Source organism: Cnephaeus nilssonii (assembly GCF_951640355.1).
Source record: "Cnephaeus nilssonii genome assembly, chromosome: 4".
In the NCBI taxonomy this organism is placed as follows: domain Eukaryota; kingdom Metazoa; phylum Chordata; class Mammalia; order Chiroptera; family Vespertilionidae; genus Cnephaeus; species Cnephaeus nilssonii.
In genome coordinates this window covers 107,568,923-107,585,082 of record NC_137075.1, presented here as the reverse complement: position 1 = coordinate 107,585,082, position 16,160 = coordinate 107,568,923, and the positions used below count along the sequence as shown (strand labels likewise).

Here is a 16,160-nt window from a genome sequence, read left to right as displayed (position 1 = left end):
CAAAATGGCTAGAGGACTTGAGTGTAAGACAGGAAGTCTTAAGAATCCTCTAAGTCGGTGTTGGCGGTCTCCGGGGCCCCGAGGATCTCAGTGGGGAGCTGGGCCAGGTCGGTGACGCGGGTGAGCCCGTCTCGCAGAAAGATGGTCTCTTCCTTCACCGAGAGCCGCTGCGCCAAGTCCGCGGTCGCCGCCACAGCAGCTGCCGTGGCGCCCACGAGCTCATGGCCCCGGCTGCGGTGCTGGCTGAGAGGAGCCGCCGCCCGGTCTGGGGAGACGCGAGCAGGAGTCGCCGCACTCACCAGTCCATCTTTTAGTTGTTTTTCCATAACTGCCATGCGAGGCAGCAGATCAGCCGTTCACCTCCGCCGCCATCTTTCTATTCCACACAGGGATATTTTAAATGGATGCAAACATCCTACATGCAATGGGCTCTGAGGCTTCCCTCAAGACATGTAACTCAGAAAGATGAAAGAACAAACGAACCACAGACCAACTTCTAGAAGTTATTAAAGCGCTTAGGAATCTGGTAAGATTTCCTTCAATACTGCAGGGTCTTTAGCTAAGAGGAGTATGAGGCTGAAGTGTGCCATGTTAAATCCCGCATCTGGTAGCGCACACCCCCGACGGCACATAAGTGATCCATCTAGACACGGCGCCACGTTTGCCTCCTGACCTACCCGCGAGGTTCCCAATGCCTCTGTCTAGCAAACGGCAGACCTGAGCAAACCAGACTTTATTTAACTACTGAGGAGGCAGGGCGCTCCGCACACGGGCAGGCGCTCCTATTTAACCCTCACGGCGACGCTTCCCGGGTCAAGGGCAGAGCGTTCGCAGCACGCCTCCCTTGGGGAGGGAACACGCTGTCTGTGCGGACCCTCCCTGCTGACTGTCCGTGAAGGGCGAGCGCCCCCTCAGCACGCAGCACTCGCAAGGCCCCCGGGAGCGGAGGCGCCAGCGTGTGCCCCACGCAGACGTACCTGCCTTCTTCTTCCTCTTCTTCTTCTTCACTTTGAGAGGCTTCACAACGAGCTCCCGGTCGAAGTCTTCCGAGCTAATGACACTGAACCTCTGCGAGTTGGGCTGGCCGCCCCTGCCCAGCTCCAGGGCTGCCTGGGGCCCGGAGCCGCTGTCGGTGGAGTTGAGCGAGCTGCTCCTGCTCCTCGGCTCGCTGGCCACGGAGCTGGCCACGGAAGCACCTCTGAGCCTCGGCTCAGGGACCGTGGCCCCTGGCGGCCTCGGCTCAGGGACGGTGGCCCCTGGCGGCCTCTCTGTGTGCTGCGCGGGGACTTGCTCTGGGCATCCTGGCGTCTCCAGACTGTCTCGGGCTGAGAAAGAAGAGTTCCATTTGACTACTGCTTATCCGAGAGTCGACGTGTCTTATGTTAACTTATCCTACACACCAGCCTCTGAATGCAGAGAACTCACAAAACTCAAAGAATCGCACAAAGTATTCCAATGGACAGCTTTTGTTCTCCAGGCAGCTCACATATCAAAACCGTCTCCCAGCTGCCTCGTCAGTAATTCCACAGGAAGGGACACCACTAAGTCCGGAGCCTCTCACTGACTCACCGATAACGGACAAGGAGAGGCAGTCTGAAAGGGCCTATGCTATCTCGGCTCATCCCGTGCCCTGAATGTACTTTCCTGGCACCCAAAGGGCTTTGAAAATAGAGGCATGCCTGTCATTACACTGCTCAACATCCAGGCAGGAAAGGGGAGGTGTCCACGAGGCCAATTCAAGACCACGTTCATTAACCCGGCAGCGCCGCTCCAGGCAGAGGAGGGAGAGGAGCAGCGGGGAAAGCGTCCCGGGCTCTGTCCCAGGACAGAGAACAGGAAGTCCCCCTCCATGGCCCGCCCGTCTCTCACTCGACACCAGCAGGTCACCAGGGCCTGAGCGGCTCAGTCACAGTCCCTCAGCACAGGACTGGGGCCGTTGGGGTCCACTGCGTGCCAGACACCATTCCAGGTGCTCAGACGGCCTTCACTGGCCGGCGGCACTCCTGTTCCGGGGTTGTCGGGGCAGACAGTGGCTCCTGGAGCTCACAGGACTGGAGAGCAGGCTCTGCTGCGTGAAGCCCAGGGCAGGGTGGTGGCCTGTGCGGGTCACACAGCGAATGAAAGGCAGCTCTCTGTCCGGCGCTGCGCTGTCCGGCATAGAAGCACTCGCCACGGAGCTGTTTACCTTCAGACGAATTGAAGTGAAACACTGAAAATGCAGCTCCTCGGTTGCCCTTGCCATTCAAGCCCTCAGCAGCCAAGTGTGGACAGGGCCACCTGCCGGACAGTGCGGATACAGAGCGAGGGAGGGACACGGTCACTCCAACCCCGCGGTGGGGGGGCAGGACGAGGAAGGCGGTGGGCGGAGGGACAGGGGTCTGCACTTCCCACGGGCTTGTTGTAAGAGACCAACGGAACCCCGTGACACTGCGCTGTGACCTCAGAGGCCCCACAAACGCAGGGGCTCTGGGACCGGACGTCGCAGCGCAGAGGGGGTGTCTTCGGGCCCCTCAGGCACCTTGCTGAGACTCAGCACCTCCCACGCGGCTGTTCTGAGGGTGTTGTAAGATCGGGAATGTTGAGCACTTAGCCGCTTTGGTTCCCACCAGGAGCCAGTTCACTAAGCACCCGAGCGTCAGTACTGCGACGTGTGCCCGAGAACCCATAGTAAGGTCCTTTGCTCGTGAGAATGTGGGCTCATGTGAATTACCAAACCAAAGTCAAAGGCACAGAGGATAACACACAGTTCTGCAGGAAGAGCTGTGTTAGGTGAAGTATGTCCCAGACGACGGGTTAAATGCTGTAAAATCTTATGCAAATCTAGGTCTTTTGCAGCTAGTCCCACACGCTGCCCACAGCGTCAGAGGTCGCTCGAGTGGGCACCGAGTTCTCGCTCCCCCTCACCTGACCTCCCACCTTCCAGACCCATGGGAGCAACTCTAGCAAGGGGAGACCTGTCTGATGCAGGCCGTAAAATAGGTAACCTTCAAGAACAGTGGTGTAGCCCTAGCTGGTTTGGCTCAGTGGATAGAGCATTGTCCTGCAGACTGAAGGGTCCCAGGTTCGATTCCGGCCAAGGGCACATGCCCCGGTTGTGTGCTCGATCCCCAGTAGGGGGCGTGCAGCAGGCAGCCGACAATGATTCTCATCATTAATATTTCTGTCTCTCTCTCCCTCTCCCTTACTCTTTGAAATCAATAAAGAAATATATATATATATAAAAAAGAACAGTGGTGTAAACAGTATTTTAAGAATCATAAGAAACCTGCCAGATGCCTTCCTAGTTTAGATAAAGCCACAATCATTTAGCAAAATGGTCAGTGTTATAAATAAAAACTGCCACTGCACACACACACAGTACCTGTATTTCCAATACAAACCTATGGATGCTAGTCCCTCCGGCCTGCTCGAAATTCTTATAATGTTCCTATCTCCCTTTAAGAGAAATATTTCATTTTCCGTGCAGGAAACAGACACGATATCACCCGATCCTTCCAAACCAGCAATCGCGGCCTGTCCAGAAACAAAAACAAAGTCACCCCCCAGGCAAGACTGCTCGCCTAGGCCCGAGCGCACCGGCACGCACAGGGACCCAAGGAGGTGCACTGCGTTTTGCTACGAAACTTCCCGGAAGTTGGTGGGTGTCTGAGCTGGTAGGTGGTCAGGTGATACTGAGCGGGTCTGACCTGGAGTCATACTCCTCACAGTAAATTCCCGTGTCTGGGGAGCAGTCTCCCACCTCCTGGCCGCTCTCTGGACCTTGTCCTCACCTGCTCCCCACTCCCTGTGACACGGAGCTCCCCCTCCCGGCGGGACCTGCCCGGCGACCTCACACAGCTCTGCTCGTAAGACCAGGAGAAACTAGAACGTCTTCTTACAAGTTTCTATATCCGACTCTATGGTAACAATCTGTTATCACCATGGTTTTTAAACAGAAATGGCAGTGATGTGTCTCCATCTGGGCAGAAGGACCAGGGTAAGAGGGCAGGGTGGAAGGCAGCTGGAGAGAGCCCTGCGCTCAGGCCGCCCTGGGGAGGCCGCGGGAGTTCCTGCCAAGCTGCTCTTCGTTTACACCTCAGCCGCTGGCAGTCTGGGGAAACACCCAGACAGACCACAGAGAACAAGTTTAATTTTGTGCTTTAGTGCAAAACCCCCCCACAATTTCTTGGCTGGGGGCAGGACTATGATAGCAAACCAAGTATTTTTTCAAATCTACACAAATAATCAAACCTTCACCCGATTTCCTTGCCTGGCCCCGGGGGGAAGTAAAGCATGAGAACCTATTCCGTTGCCTCCAGCACCCTGGAGGCAGCCCCGGTAAGCCTGGAGACACCGGGATGGGGTGCAGGCGCCACCTACCTGGTTGACAGTGTCTAGAAGGTAAACGCTGTATTCATTCCAACTCAGCACCCAGCCTTCCCGGAAGAAACAGGAGACCAGCCCCAGCTGCCTCTCGGGGAAGCTGCCACTTCCCGGGTCGAAGGAGTCCAGGCGCGGGTACAACTCGAAGGGCTTGACTCCTCCAGCAAAGACGTCTTTTAAGAGGAACGTGGCTTGCACAGTCCCCTGGACGTCAGCCCTCCACAGCCGGAGCCCTGGCCGGGATGCGTACAAGGTCAGATCGCTTTGCTTACAAAGTCCTGGTATAAAACAAGCACCAAACTTCCCGGTGCTGGAATGAAAGAAAGAAACAAGGCACGGGCTGATTTAAGCGATCGCTGGTGCTGACTGTAACAGGCACGTCTGGTAAGCCTAAACAAGACAGATTCTGAGAACCCTCTTCGGTTTCTCTCGTTAACCGAACCAGCCAACCCTGCGCCCAGCCGACAGGTCTCTCCTCACGACCCCCAGGAGGGCCCAGCCCTGAGCGCACCTCCTGGTTCCCAGGTCACCGCTTCCTGTGTCCCCTGCGGCGCTGCACCCACTGCTTTAGCTGCACGCTCTTGTTTCATCCCCACGACCCTGCGAGGCAAATACTGCGACCCCCGTTCGAGAGAAAACTGAGGCAGGAGCTGGCAACTCGAGTCTGCCCGCCGCCCGGCCCGAGCCCGCTCCTGCTGATCCCCGCCTCACGCCCACTCCCCACCAACGCGCTCACGTCTGGGGTCCAGGCAGTCCTTTGGGAGTTTTTCTAAACGGTCAGAGGGACCAAAGCTCCCTTCTGAAACCATGAACTATCGAACACTAACGAAGAATATGCGTCAGACGTGGTAAGGGAATCACGGAGCCTGGTAATGAAGATATACGCGGAGCCCCGCCCTCACGCTCCCGGGCCCCGAGCAGTCCCTGCCCGCTCCACTCCCAGGGTGACCGCTGGGCTGTCTGTGCTTCCGTCCCCGCGCTTTCACTGATGGGTTAGCCGCAACCCATAACTCCTGAGTTACACTGCGTGTCCCATTGTGTAAAACAGTACGCTGCTCTCTGCTGAAACCTGCTTTTAACAGCACCCAGGAGCAGTTCTGAGATTCGTCCTGTTGATCAAGCTGTGGCTCTCACTGTCACTGCCACACAGTATCCCACACGACTCCCGTACTCTTGTGGATGGGACTGGGATGGTTTCTACTTTCCCGTTCTGAACAACAGTGCTAGGAGCATTTCTGCCCCTGACCTCCAGGACGCAGGTGCCAGTCTGCGGAGGTCGCAGAGTGGGACTGTGGGGTTGCTGAGTGAGAGAAACTGAAGTCTGGAGACCGCTTCACACTTCCTCAGTGACCATCCTGACGACACTCGCCCCAGCAGTCTCTGCGTCCTCACTGCTCCTCGCTGGCAAACCTTAGACTTCACCGAGCTCATGTGCTAAGAGGTTCAAATCAACCCTAAGTCCTGCTGGTGCTCTCTCCAAAACATTTCTCTGGTGTTGGACAGTAGAAAGAGTACTGGCTTGCCCAGCGGCGCGGCTCAGTGGTTGAGTGTTGACCCAGACACCAAGAAGTCGCTGGTTCGATTCCCACTCAGGGGCCATGCCTGGGTTGCTGGCTCGATTCCCAGCTGGGGGCGTGCAGGAGGCAGCCTATCAATGTTTCTCTCTCTCTGCCTTCTCCCTCTCCCTTCTTCTCTCTCTAAAAATCACTAAAAACAAATTACAAAAGAGTACTGGCTTTACAGACACCTCCTAGCTATGTGGTGTGTGACCTTTTAGACCTCGGTTTTCTAGTCTGTAAACCAGGGATAACAACTCCCATCTCCAAGGCTGAAGGGAGGATCAAGTCCCCACAGTCGCTCACAGCTGGGAGCTGCCCCTCACTACCCACGCCCCCTTAGAGTGTGGGTCCTGTGTGCTGTCTCCCCACCGGCACAGCACCGCAGCACGCCCGTCCCCGGAGAGGGGCCCCCAGGGGTCACAGAGAAAGTATGTGGGCGCTTCTCTGCCCTTCGTGTCTCGCTAGGTCCCTACGGCACCTCAGTAATGACACCCCTCTGGACAGGGTCCAAGGAGGACAGCACGGTCAGGTTCACTTTCACACGCAGACCGTCTGACTGCCTGAGGGTGTCCACAGGCCCCTTCCAACCAGCAGCGCCTCTCATCCCCGAGTTCCAGCAGGGCGGCCACCACCCGCCCTGCCCTCCTGTCCAATCACTTCTGTTTGGTGATCCCAGTGCCAACCTGCCTTTTCCGGGCCGGCAGGGCACCGCCGTGAAGAGGCAAGCTGCTGGTGAAGGGCTGCTCAGAGGGGAGAAGGCGAGGGGCTGCCACCAGAACAGAGGATGAGCTTCCCCTGTGTGTGGGCACAGAGGTCAGTGCTGGCTGCACCCGCTGACCTCAGCCGCCCTCCCCAGATGGCACCGGCACCGCCAGCCTCCGGCCCTCACCAGCGCCTGTCAGCTCCACCGCGTTTCCAAGCCAGCCCACTGCCCACTCACCCCCCTCCCCACCCCCTCCTTCCCCAGCCCGTGTCCTCTCCTGGGTACTCCTCCAGCTCCCGCCCACCCTCTCTCTCCCACTGTCCCTCCCTCCCCCCTCCTCAGTTCCCCTCCCCCACCCCGCACAGAGTCCTACCAGGGGCCTGGGCACCCAGGGGCGGCTGTGCCTTTCCCACAGGGCAGGCAGGCAGGTGGACTTGGCCTAGTCCTCCTTGTCACTTTTCCTTCCGGCATCAGGTCAAAGGAGGGGCAGTCCCAGCCTAGAATCCGTCACCTCTTTCCCGGCTGCTCCCTGCCCTCCCTGCCCCCCGACCCTGGCACTGCTGGCAGAGCGGCTGAGGGACAAACGCCCTCAGAGGCCGGGACGAGGTGTCCAGAGCAGGCTGGGAACCCCCGCACCCCAGGCTTAGCGCCGCTGTGGGCTTCACGCGGCACACCGGAACCTGGGAAAACGGCCAGCCCCGTGACCAGCAGGCCGCACGCCGGAAACTCACCCCTTCCTCGGCTGGGCGCCGACCTGGCGGACAGACTGCTCCTCGGTGTGGAAGAGCAGGCTGCGCTGCACGGTGGACACGAGCAGCACCTTCTGGCTGTAGTCCAGCTGCACGATGGAGGACGGCTCCTCCAGCACCAGGTGGGACTTGCAGACGCCCTGGGGAGGCAGGCCGGTTACCCCACGCAGGGGAGCCAGCACCCCACCTCCCCGTGACTAGCAGGCCGGTTACCCCACGCAGGGGGCCCAGCACCCCACCTCCCCCGTGACTAGCAGGCCGGTTACCCCACGCAGGGGGCCCAGCTCCCCACCTCCCCCGTGAATAGCAGGCCGGTTACCCCACGCAGGGGGCCCAGCACCCCACCTCCCCCGTGACTAGCAGGCCGGTTACCCCACGCAGGGGCCCAGCTCCCCACCTCCCCCGTGCATTGTCAAGGGGACAATTCACCCTTTGGACACACAGCTCCGTGCACTGTGCCAAGCACCCGAGCCGGGTAACCGTCACCCCGATGAAGATACAGAAGCCCCGTCCCCTCCAACGCCAAGGACATTCAGGCAGATTTCCACCGCACTGGCAGCTAGGCCCACGCAGCTTGTTAGTTTCTGCTTCCCTGGCAACGCGATGACATTTACCGCACTGCGTTTTACAACCTACATCCTCCCCGGGCTTTATTTTTGCAAATCTCACAGCGTCTTTTTAAAAAACGGTCAGGACCTCCATGAAGCCGGGGAGGAAAGGATCGGACTGCTCAGGACACTGCTTCCCGCTGAGTAGTGTCCTGTGCGCTGCCCGCAGGCCGGGCCGGCGAGTGGCGGCGGGAAAGGACACACGGGGACCCTCAGCAGTGTCACAGGACAGCTTCCGGCACAGCGCGGTTCTCCAAGGGCGGCCTGCAGTCCTAGGCCACGCTGGGGCCGCCAGCCTTGCTCAGTGGCCCTGCACTGAAGGAACACAGCCACATGGGGGAGCCGCCAGAGCCTCAAGGTGGCCCAACTGAGCAGGAAACCCACCTCCCCGTGTCACTGGGCCCCCACACAGGCGCTCAGCACTTAAGATCATTTCTGATGTAGAAGAAGGGCGACTTCACTCAATCTTGGCCCCTGGACACACGTGTTTCTGCGCTGTGTCCGCCGCGCACGGAGCACCGTCCTCTCACGCAACAAGCACCTGTGCGATGGTTCGCGCCGTCAGCGCCATCAGCCGGGCAGCTGCCTTTCACACACGCCTTGTTGCCTTGGAAGGCGGTCATTCTTCCGGGTGGGTATTCGACAGGCGTTTACCAGGAAGAACAAAGGGAGCATGTTCTTCCAGGGCAGCAAGTGGCAGTATTTGTGGCTGATGATAACATTCAAGTTTCCAAATGAAGATTAGAATCTGAAGCCGTGTAGCCGCCTGGGGAACCCGAGAGATTCCCAATAGCTGAAGGCTTTTCTGATCAGAATGACGACACTAACCAAGCTGCTCTCTTCCGTGTTACATAATTAAATGTGTCAACACTTGGAAGAGCTGCCTCACTCAGGGGCTCAGTATGTTCTAAGTGACCTGTGCATGTTACAAAATCGCACGTGGATCAAAGAGCCATTCTGACTGCAAGACGGACCAGTGGATTTCATGGTAACAGAGCACAAAAAATTCACCCATGGCTTCAATTCCATACTGTAACTAACCTTTAAGCACACTACCGTTAGTCAATTTGGGGACAGAACTAAAGAAGAATATCCACCATTCTCTGGAAAGGCTATTAAAACACTCCTCCGTTTCTAACCACAGGCTGGAGTTTCTTTATATCTTCCGAGCAAAACAACGTATTTGCAACAGACTGCGGGCCATCTTCCCCACGCCAGGTATGAAAGAGATTCGCAAGCATGTAAAGCAATGCCACTCTTTCTACTTGTTTTGAAAACAATTACTTTCATAAAAATGTTATTTATGTTAACATATAACAGGCTTATTATTATTTAAAAATAAATTTAGCCAAAACCGGTTTGGCTCAGTGGATAGAGCGTCAGCCTGCAGACTGAAAGGTCCCAGGTTCGATTCCGGTCAAGGGCACGTACCTTGGTTGTGGGCACATCCCCAGTAGGAGGCAGCTGATCGATGTTTCTCTCTCATCGATGTTTCTAACTCTCTATCCCCCTCCCTTCCTCTCTGTAAAAAATCAATAAAATATATTTTAAAAAATAAAATAAATTTAATTAATATGTCTTACTTTCTCAGGTTTGATTTCTAACACGGTGCACTGAGCACACAGAACTCATACAGACGACAGCACTTTGGGTCTCCTTCTTAGGGGTTTGAAGGGGTCCTGAGACCAGGCCGTTTGAGCTGCTGCTGGAGAGCACCGATAAGAAGTCAGTCTTGGGTCCGAGGGACAAGAGCCACTCAGCTAGCAGTTGCTGAATTCCTGCCCCGCGCTCGGCGTGAAGGCTACAAATAAGAAAACGGAAGGGCCGTGCCACCTCGGAGGTCAGACCAGCCGGGCGGGCAGGCACGAGGCCAATGACCGGGGGAAGGCAGGCTTGCGGCGGAAGCTGTGTGCAGCTGAGCTCTGCAGGAGTTAGCGTGTGGTCCCGCCCTGCTGCCTGTGTCTCTTGGCGTGGTGTCCTCCACGGACTGGGGTGAGAACACAGCTCAGGGGGCTCTCGGAGGATTAAGTAAAGTAGGAAACGTGAGGGTGGGGCTGGACCTGGCCACCTCACAGCGGCAGCGCTTGGCGAGGGGTGAGCGGTGCGCCACCGAAAGCGCTGAGCTCTGTCCAGCTGATGGGGGAGGCGTCACCTCCTTCCTACAAACCCTCAGGAGCTAGGACGACAGTGGCTTCTTTTCTTAGTAGAAGAGGCAACAAGAGAATGAAAACGTGGCCGCTCCAGTGCAAACAAAGGCCAGCTCTTTCATCACGAAGTAGAGGCTCATGAAACATTAGAAAAGTCCTTGAAAGAATTGTTACTCACAACTGAGATAACAGGACGGTGGAGAACACACGCCGACGAACTAAAAATGCCATGATGAACACATTTCTCCAAACACCAGGCCGGCGGTGCTTCCGAAGCTCATCTTACCTGGTCCAGGTCCAGAGAGGAATAGACTATCCTCCCTCTGTCATCTCCAGAGAACAGTTTCATCCCGTTGGGGCTCCACGCCAGGGCTGTGATGCTGTTTTTGTGAATCCCAGTGACGTCAAATCTCCGGAGCTAGGAGGAAACCGTCAGTCACACCAGAGAAAGGAAGGATCGGCACGGGGTGGAGCTTTGGGGACAAGGTGGACGGAACCGTCCCACTTTTGGGGGAGCCGGGTCCCATTTGCCCATGTACCCTCAAAGCCCAGAGGACAGCCAGAGATTGCCCGGCGGAATTCAAGTCGCCACATGTGCTTTTTGCGTGTCCTACCGGAACCAACATGCTACCTGGTGACCAAGCACGCGGTGGGAGCTTTCCTGGCCATCGCTGTCCAGGCAGATGAGGGTTCTCATTCAAAGCCCTGGGGGCTGGCCACGGCGGTCAGAGACGCCGAACCCGTCGGCTCACCTGCTTGTTCCTCCCGGGCAGCGACGACACCAGCTGGAAGACGGCGACCCGCCCGGAGGCTGTGCCTGCGGCCACCAGGTCATCGAAGCAGCTCAGCAGCTTCACCGCCGTGATGGCCTCCATCTTCCCCTGAAAGAGGAGAGGCCAGCACCTGTCAGCCGCGCTGTCCGCAGAACACCCGGGGAGAGGACCGCACAGGCGCAGCTTCTCCCCCGGAGGGCGCACGCAATGCAGGGCGATGACGGACTCTGTTAAACCCGCTTCCCTTTTCAGGTTTGTAATCGTGGAAACGACAACATCAAACACTGCATTTCTGATGAAGGAAGTGCTGATCACCCACGTGTGAACACAGTGAGCTCTGAGCAAGAGAACGAGGGAGCCTGGACCAGAGGTCTCCGCCCAGCAGGGGTCAGGCCCGCTCTGCTTTCTCCTATGCGGGGCCCAGTGTCTCTCACTGTGGGGCCCAGTCTCTCTCTCTGCGGGGCCCAGTCTCTCTCACTGCGGGGCCCAGTCTCTCTCACTGCGGGGCCCAGTCTCTCTCGCTGCGGGGCCCAGTGTCTCTCACTGTGGGGCCCAGTCTCTCTCTCTGCGGGGCCCAGTCTCTCTCACTGCGGGGCCCAGTCTCTCTCACTGCGGGGCCCAGTCTCTCACTGCGGGGCCCAGTCTCTCTCACTGCGGGGCCCAGTCTCTCTCACTGCGGGGCCCAGTCTCTCACTGCGGGGCCCAGTCTCTCTCACTGCGGGGCCCAGTCTCTCACTGCGGGGCCCAGTCTCTCACTGCGGGGCCCAGTCTCTCACTGCGGGGCCCAGTCTCTCTCACTGCGGGGCCCAGTCTCTCACTGCGGGGCCCAGTCTCTCTCACTGCGGGGCCCAGTCTCTCTCACTGCGGGGCCCAGTCTCTCACTGCGGGGCCCAGTCTCTCACTGCGGGGCCCAGTCTCTCTCACTGCGGGGCCCAGTCTCTCTCACTGCGGGGCCCAGCCTCTCACTGCGGGGCCCAGCCTCTCACTGCGGGGCCCAGTCTCTCACTGCGGGGCCCAGTCTCTCACTGCGGGGCCCAGTCTCTCACTGCAGGGCCCAGTCTCTCACTGCGGGGCCCAGTCTCTCACTGCGGGGCCCAGTCTCTCACTGCGGGGCCCAATCTCTCACTGCGGGGCCCAGTCTCTCACTGCGGGGCCCAGTCTCTCTCACTGCGGGGCCCAGCCTCTCACTGCGGGGCCCAGCCTCTCACTGCGGGGCCCAGCCTCTCACTGCAGGGCCCAATCTCTCACTGCGGGGCCCAATCTCTCACTGCGGGGCCCAGTCTCTCACTGCAGGGCCCAGTCTCTCACTGCGGGGCCCAGTCTCTCACTGCGGGGCCCAGTCTCTCACTGCGGGGCCCAGTCTCTCACTGCGGGGCCCAGTCTCTCACTGCGGGGCCCAGTCTCTCTCACTGCGGGGCCCAGTCTCTCTCACTGCGGGGCCCAGTCTCTCTCACTGCGGGGCCCAGTCTCTCTCACTGCGGGGCCCAGTCTCTCTCACTGCGGGGCCCAGTCTCTCACTGCGGGGCCCAGTCTCTCACTGCGGGGCCCAGTCTCTCTCACTGCGGGGCCCAGCCTCTCACTGCGGGGCCCAGCCTCTCACTGCGGGGCCCAGTCTCTCACTGCAGGGCCCAGTCTCTCACTGCGGGGCCCAGTCTCTCACTGCGGGGCCCAGTCTCTCACTGCAGGGCCCAATCTCTCACTGCGGGGCCCAATCTCTCACTGCGGGGCCCAGTCTCTCACTGCGGGGCCCAGTCTCTCTCACTGCGGGGCCCAGTCTCTCTCACTGCGGGGCCCAGTCTCTCTCACTGCGGGGCCCAGTCTCTCTCACTGCGGGGCCCAGTCTCTCTCACTGCGGGGCCCAGTCTCTCTCACTGCGGGGCCCAGTCTCTCACTGCGGGGCCCAGTCTCTCTCACTGCGGGGCCCAGTCTCTCTCACTGCGGGGCCCAGTCTCTCTCACTGCGGGGCCCAGCCTCTCACTGCGGGGCCCAGCCTCTCACTGCGGGGCCCAGTCTCTCTCACTGCGGGGCCCAGTCTCTCTCACTGCGGGGCCCAGTCTCTCACTGCGGGGCCCAGTCTCTCACTGCGGGGCCCAGCCTCTCACTGCGGGGCCCAGCCTCTCACTGCGGGGCCCAGCCTCTCACTGCGGGGCCCAGTCTCTCACTGCGGGGCCCAGTCTCTCACTGCGGGGCCCAATCTCTCTCACTGCGGGGCCCAGTCTCTCACTGCGGGGCCCAGTCTCTCACTGCGGGGCCCAGTCTCTCACTGCGGGGCCCAGTCTCTCTCACTGCGGGGCCCAGCCTCTCACTGCGGGGCCCAGCCTCTCACTGCGGGGCCCAGCCTCTCACTGCGGGGCCCAGTCTCTCTCACTGCGGGGCCCAGTCTCTCACTGCGGGGCCCAGTCTCTCACTGCGGGGCCCAGTCTCTCACTGCGGGGCCCAATCTCTCACTGCGGGGCCCAATCTCTCACTGCGGGGCCCAGTCTCTCACTGCGGGGCCCAGTCTCTCACTGCGGGGCCCAATCTCTCACTGCGGGGCCCAGCCTCTCACTGCGGGGCCCAGCCTCTCACTGCGGGGCCCAGTCTCTCTCACTGCGGGGCCCAGTCTCTCACTGCGGGGCCCAGTCTCTCACTGCGGGGCCCAGTCTCTCACTGCGGGGCAAAGTCTCTCTCACTGCGGGGCCCAGTCTCTCACTGCGGGGCCCAGTCTCTCACTGCGGGGCCCAGTCTCTCACTGCGGGGCCCAGCCTCTCACTGCGGGGCCCAGCCTCTCACTGCGGGGCCCAGCCTCTCACTGCGGGGCCCAGTCTCTCTCACTGCGGGGCCCAGTCTCTCTCACTGCGGGGCCCAGTCTCTCTCACTGCGGGGCCCAGTCTCTCACTGCGGGGCCCAGTCTCTCACTGCGGGGCAAAGTCTCTCTCACTGCGGGGCCCAGTCTCTCACTGCGGGGCCCAGTCTCTCACTGCGGGGCCCAGTCTCTCACTGCGGGGCCCAGCCTCTCACTGCGGGGCCCAGCCTCTCACTGCGGGGCCCAGCCTCTCTCACTGCGGGGCCCAGCCTCTCTCACTGCGGGGCCCAGTCTCTCTCACTGCGGGGCCCAGTCTCTCACTGCGGGGCCCAGTCTCTCTCACTGCGGGGCCCAGTCTCTCTCACTGCGGGGCCCAGTCTCTCTCACTGCGGGGCCCAGTCTCTCTCACTGCGGGGCCCAGTCTCTCTCACTGCGGGGCCCAGTCTCTCTCACTGCCGGGCCCAGTCTCTCTCACTGCGGGGCCCAGTCTCTCTCACTGCGGGGCCCAGTCTCTCTCACTGCCGGGCCCAGTCTCTCTCACTGCGGGGCCCAGTCTCTCTCACTGCGGGGCCCAGTCTCTCTCACTGCGGGGCCCAGTCTCTCACTGCGGGGCCCAGTCTCTCACTGCGGGGCCCAGTCTCTCTCACTGCGGGGCCCAGTCTCTCTCACTGCGGGGCCCAGTGGCTCACTGCGGGGCCCAGTCTCTCACTGCGGGGCCCAGTCTCTCACTGCGGGGCCCAGTCTATCACTGCGGGGCCCAGTCTCTCACTGCGGGGCCCAGTCTCTCTCACTGCGGGGCCCAGTCTCTCACTGCGGGGCCCAGTCTCTCACTGCGGGGCCCAGTCTATCACTGCGGGGCCCAGTCTCTCACTGCGGGGCCCAGTCTCTCACTGCAGGGCCCAGTCTCTCACTGCGGGGCCCAGTCTCTCACTGCGGGGCCCAGTCTCTCTCACTGCGGGGCCCAGTCTCTCTCACTGCGGGGCCCAGTCTCTCACTGCGGGGCCCAGTCTCTCTCACTGCGGGGCCCAGTCTCTCTCACTGCGGGGCCCAGTCTCTCACTGCGGGGCCCAGTCTCTCACTGCGGGGCCCAGTCTCTCTCACTGCGGGGCCCAGTCTCTCTCACTGCGGGGCCCAGTCTCTCTCACTGCGGGGCCCAGTCTCTCTCACTGCGGGGCCCAGTGTCTCTCACTGCGGGGCCCAGTCTCTCTCACTGCGGGGCCCAGTCTCTCACTGCGGGGCCCAGTCTCTCTCACTGCGGGGCCCAGTCTCTCTCACTGCGGGGCCCAGTCTCTCTCACTGCGGGGCCCAGTCTCTCTCACTGCCGGGCCCAGTCTCTCTCACTGCGGGGCCCAGTCTCTCACTGCGGGGCCCAATCTCTTACTGCGGGGCCCAATCTCTCACTGCGGGGCCCAGTCTCTCACTGCGGGGCCCAGTCTCTCTCACTGCGGGGCCCAGTCTCTCACTGCGGGGCAAAGTCTCTCTCACTGCGGGGCCCAGTCTCTCTCACTGCGGGGCCCAGTCTCTCACTGCGGGGCCCAGTCTCTCACTGCGGGGCCCAGTCTCTCTCACTGCGGGGCCCAGTCTCTCACTGCGGGGCCCAGTCTCTCTCACTGCGGGGCCCAGTCTCTCACTGCGGGGCCCAGTCGTGAGACAGCACCTCCACAAGAGCTTTAGAGATGACTCCTGATGTGTTCCGGTTCATAGACCAGTAATCAGCACGTAACATTAAGTCAGGCTTACCACAACGGTTACTCAGGAGCACGAGTCCGGCACTGCGCCGACGCAGGCTTCCCGCCCATGTAAGTGATCATCTTTTTTTTTTTTAATTTTCAATTTTTAAAAAAATATATTTTATTGATTTTTACAGAGAGGAAGGGAGAGGGACAGAGAGCTAGAAACATCGATGAGAGAGAAACATCGATCAGCTGCCTCCTGCACACCCCGAACTGGGGATGTGCCTGCAACCAAGGTACATGCCCTTGACTGGAATCGAACCTGGGACCCTTCAGTCCACAGGCCGACGCTCTATCCACTGAGCCAAACCGGTTAGGACGTAAGTGATCACTTTATCCTGAGACCATTCATTCAGAAAGTGACACCCGTTTCGACCTTGCTGACAGGGCGAGATCCCCAGTACGCCACAGTGACCCCGCCGTGGTGGTTTAGGTGGTGGTCAGCCTGTCAAACGGTACTGAGCCGGGTGCTATGGTAACATACGCTAAAGTAGGTCGCGGTCACCCTTAAAGCTTTGCTGTGGCAACATGCAGTGCTGCCCGCAGGCGGTGGAGAAGCTAACGACTAAGCTAAGCTCACGTTCATCTGGCCCTTCAGCGCTTCAGGGGTCCTGGGCTGTAAATGCCTGTGGTGCCAGATCGTGACACGGTGAGGGTGTGGGCCTGAAGCTGAAGAAAGGAAAGGAGGAGCCCTCGAAGAGTCCCAATTTTGCCAATGCGCCAGTCAGAGGTGATTCGGAG

At 60.0% G+C, this 16,160-nt stretch overlaps 1 protein-coding gene across 2 annotated transcripts in view; it reads right to left on the bottom strand.

Moving 5' to 3' along the window:
• The window catches only part of TECPR2 (tectonin beta-propeller repeat containing 2), a 71,912-nt gene that overhangs the window by 43,709 nt on the left and 12,043 nt on the right, over window positions 1-16,160 (bottom strand). Inside the window, exons 3-8 of one of the 2 annotated variants that reach the window (XM_079767873.1) lie at window positions 10,881-11,009; window positions 10,415-10,546; window positions 7,356-7,513; window positions 4,360-4,672; window positions 3,381-3,513; window positions 978-1,325 (exon numbers count right to left, since the gene is read on the bottom strand). In XM_079767873.1, coding sequence (XP_079623999.1) covers window positions 978-1,325; window positions 3,381-3,513; window positions 4,360-4,672; window positions 7,356-7,513; window positions 10,415-10,546; window positions 10,881-11,009 — 1,213 coding nt within the window. The remainder of the gene's footprint in view (window positions 1-977; window positions 1,326-3,380; window positions 3,514-4,359; window positions 4,673-7,355; window positions 7,514-10,414; window positions 10,547-10,880; window positions 11,010-16,160) is intronic. The other variant, XM_079767874.1, reaches the window with a different exon arrangement.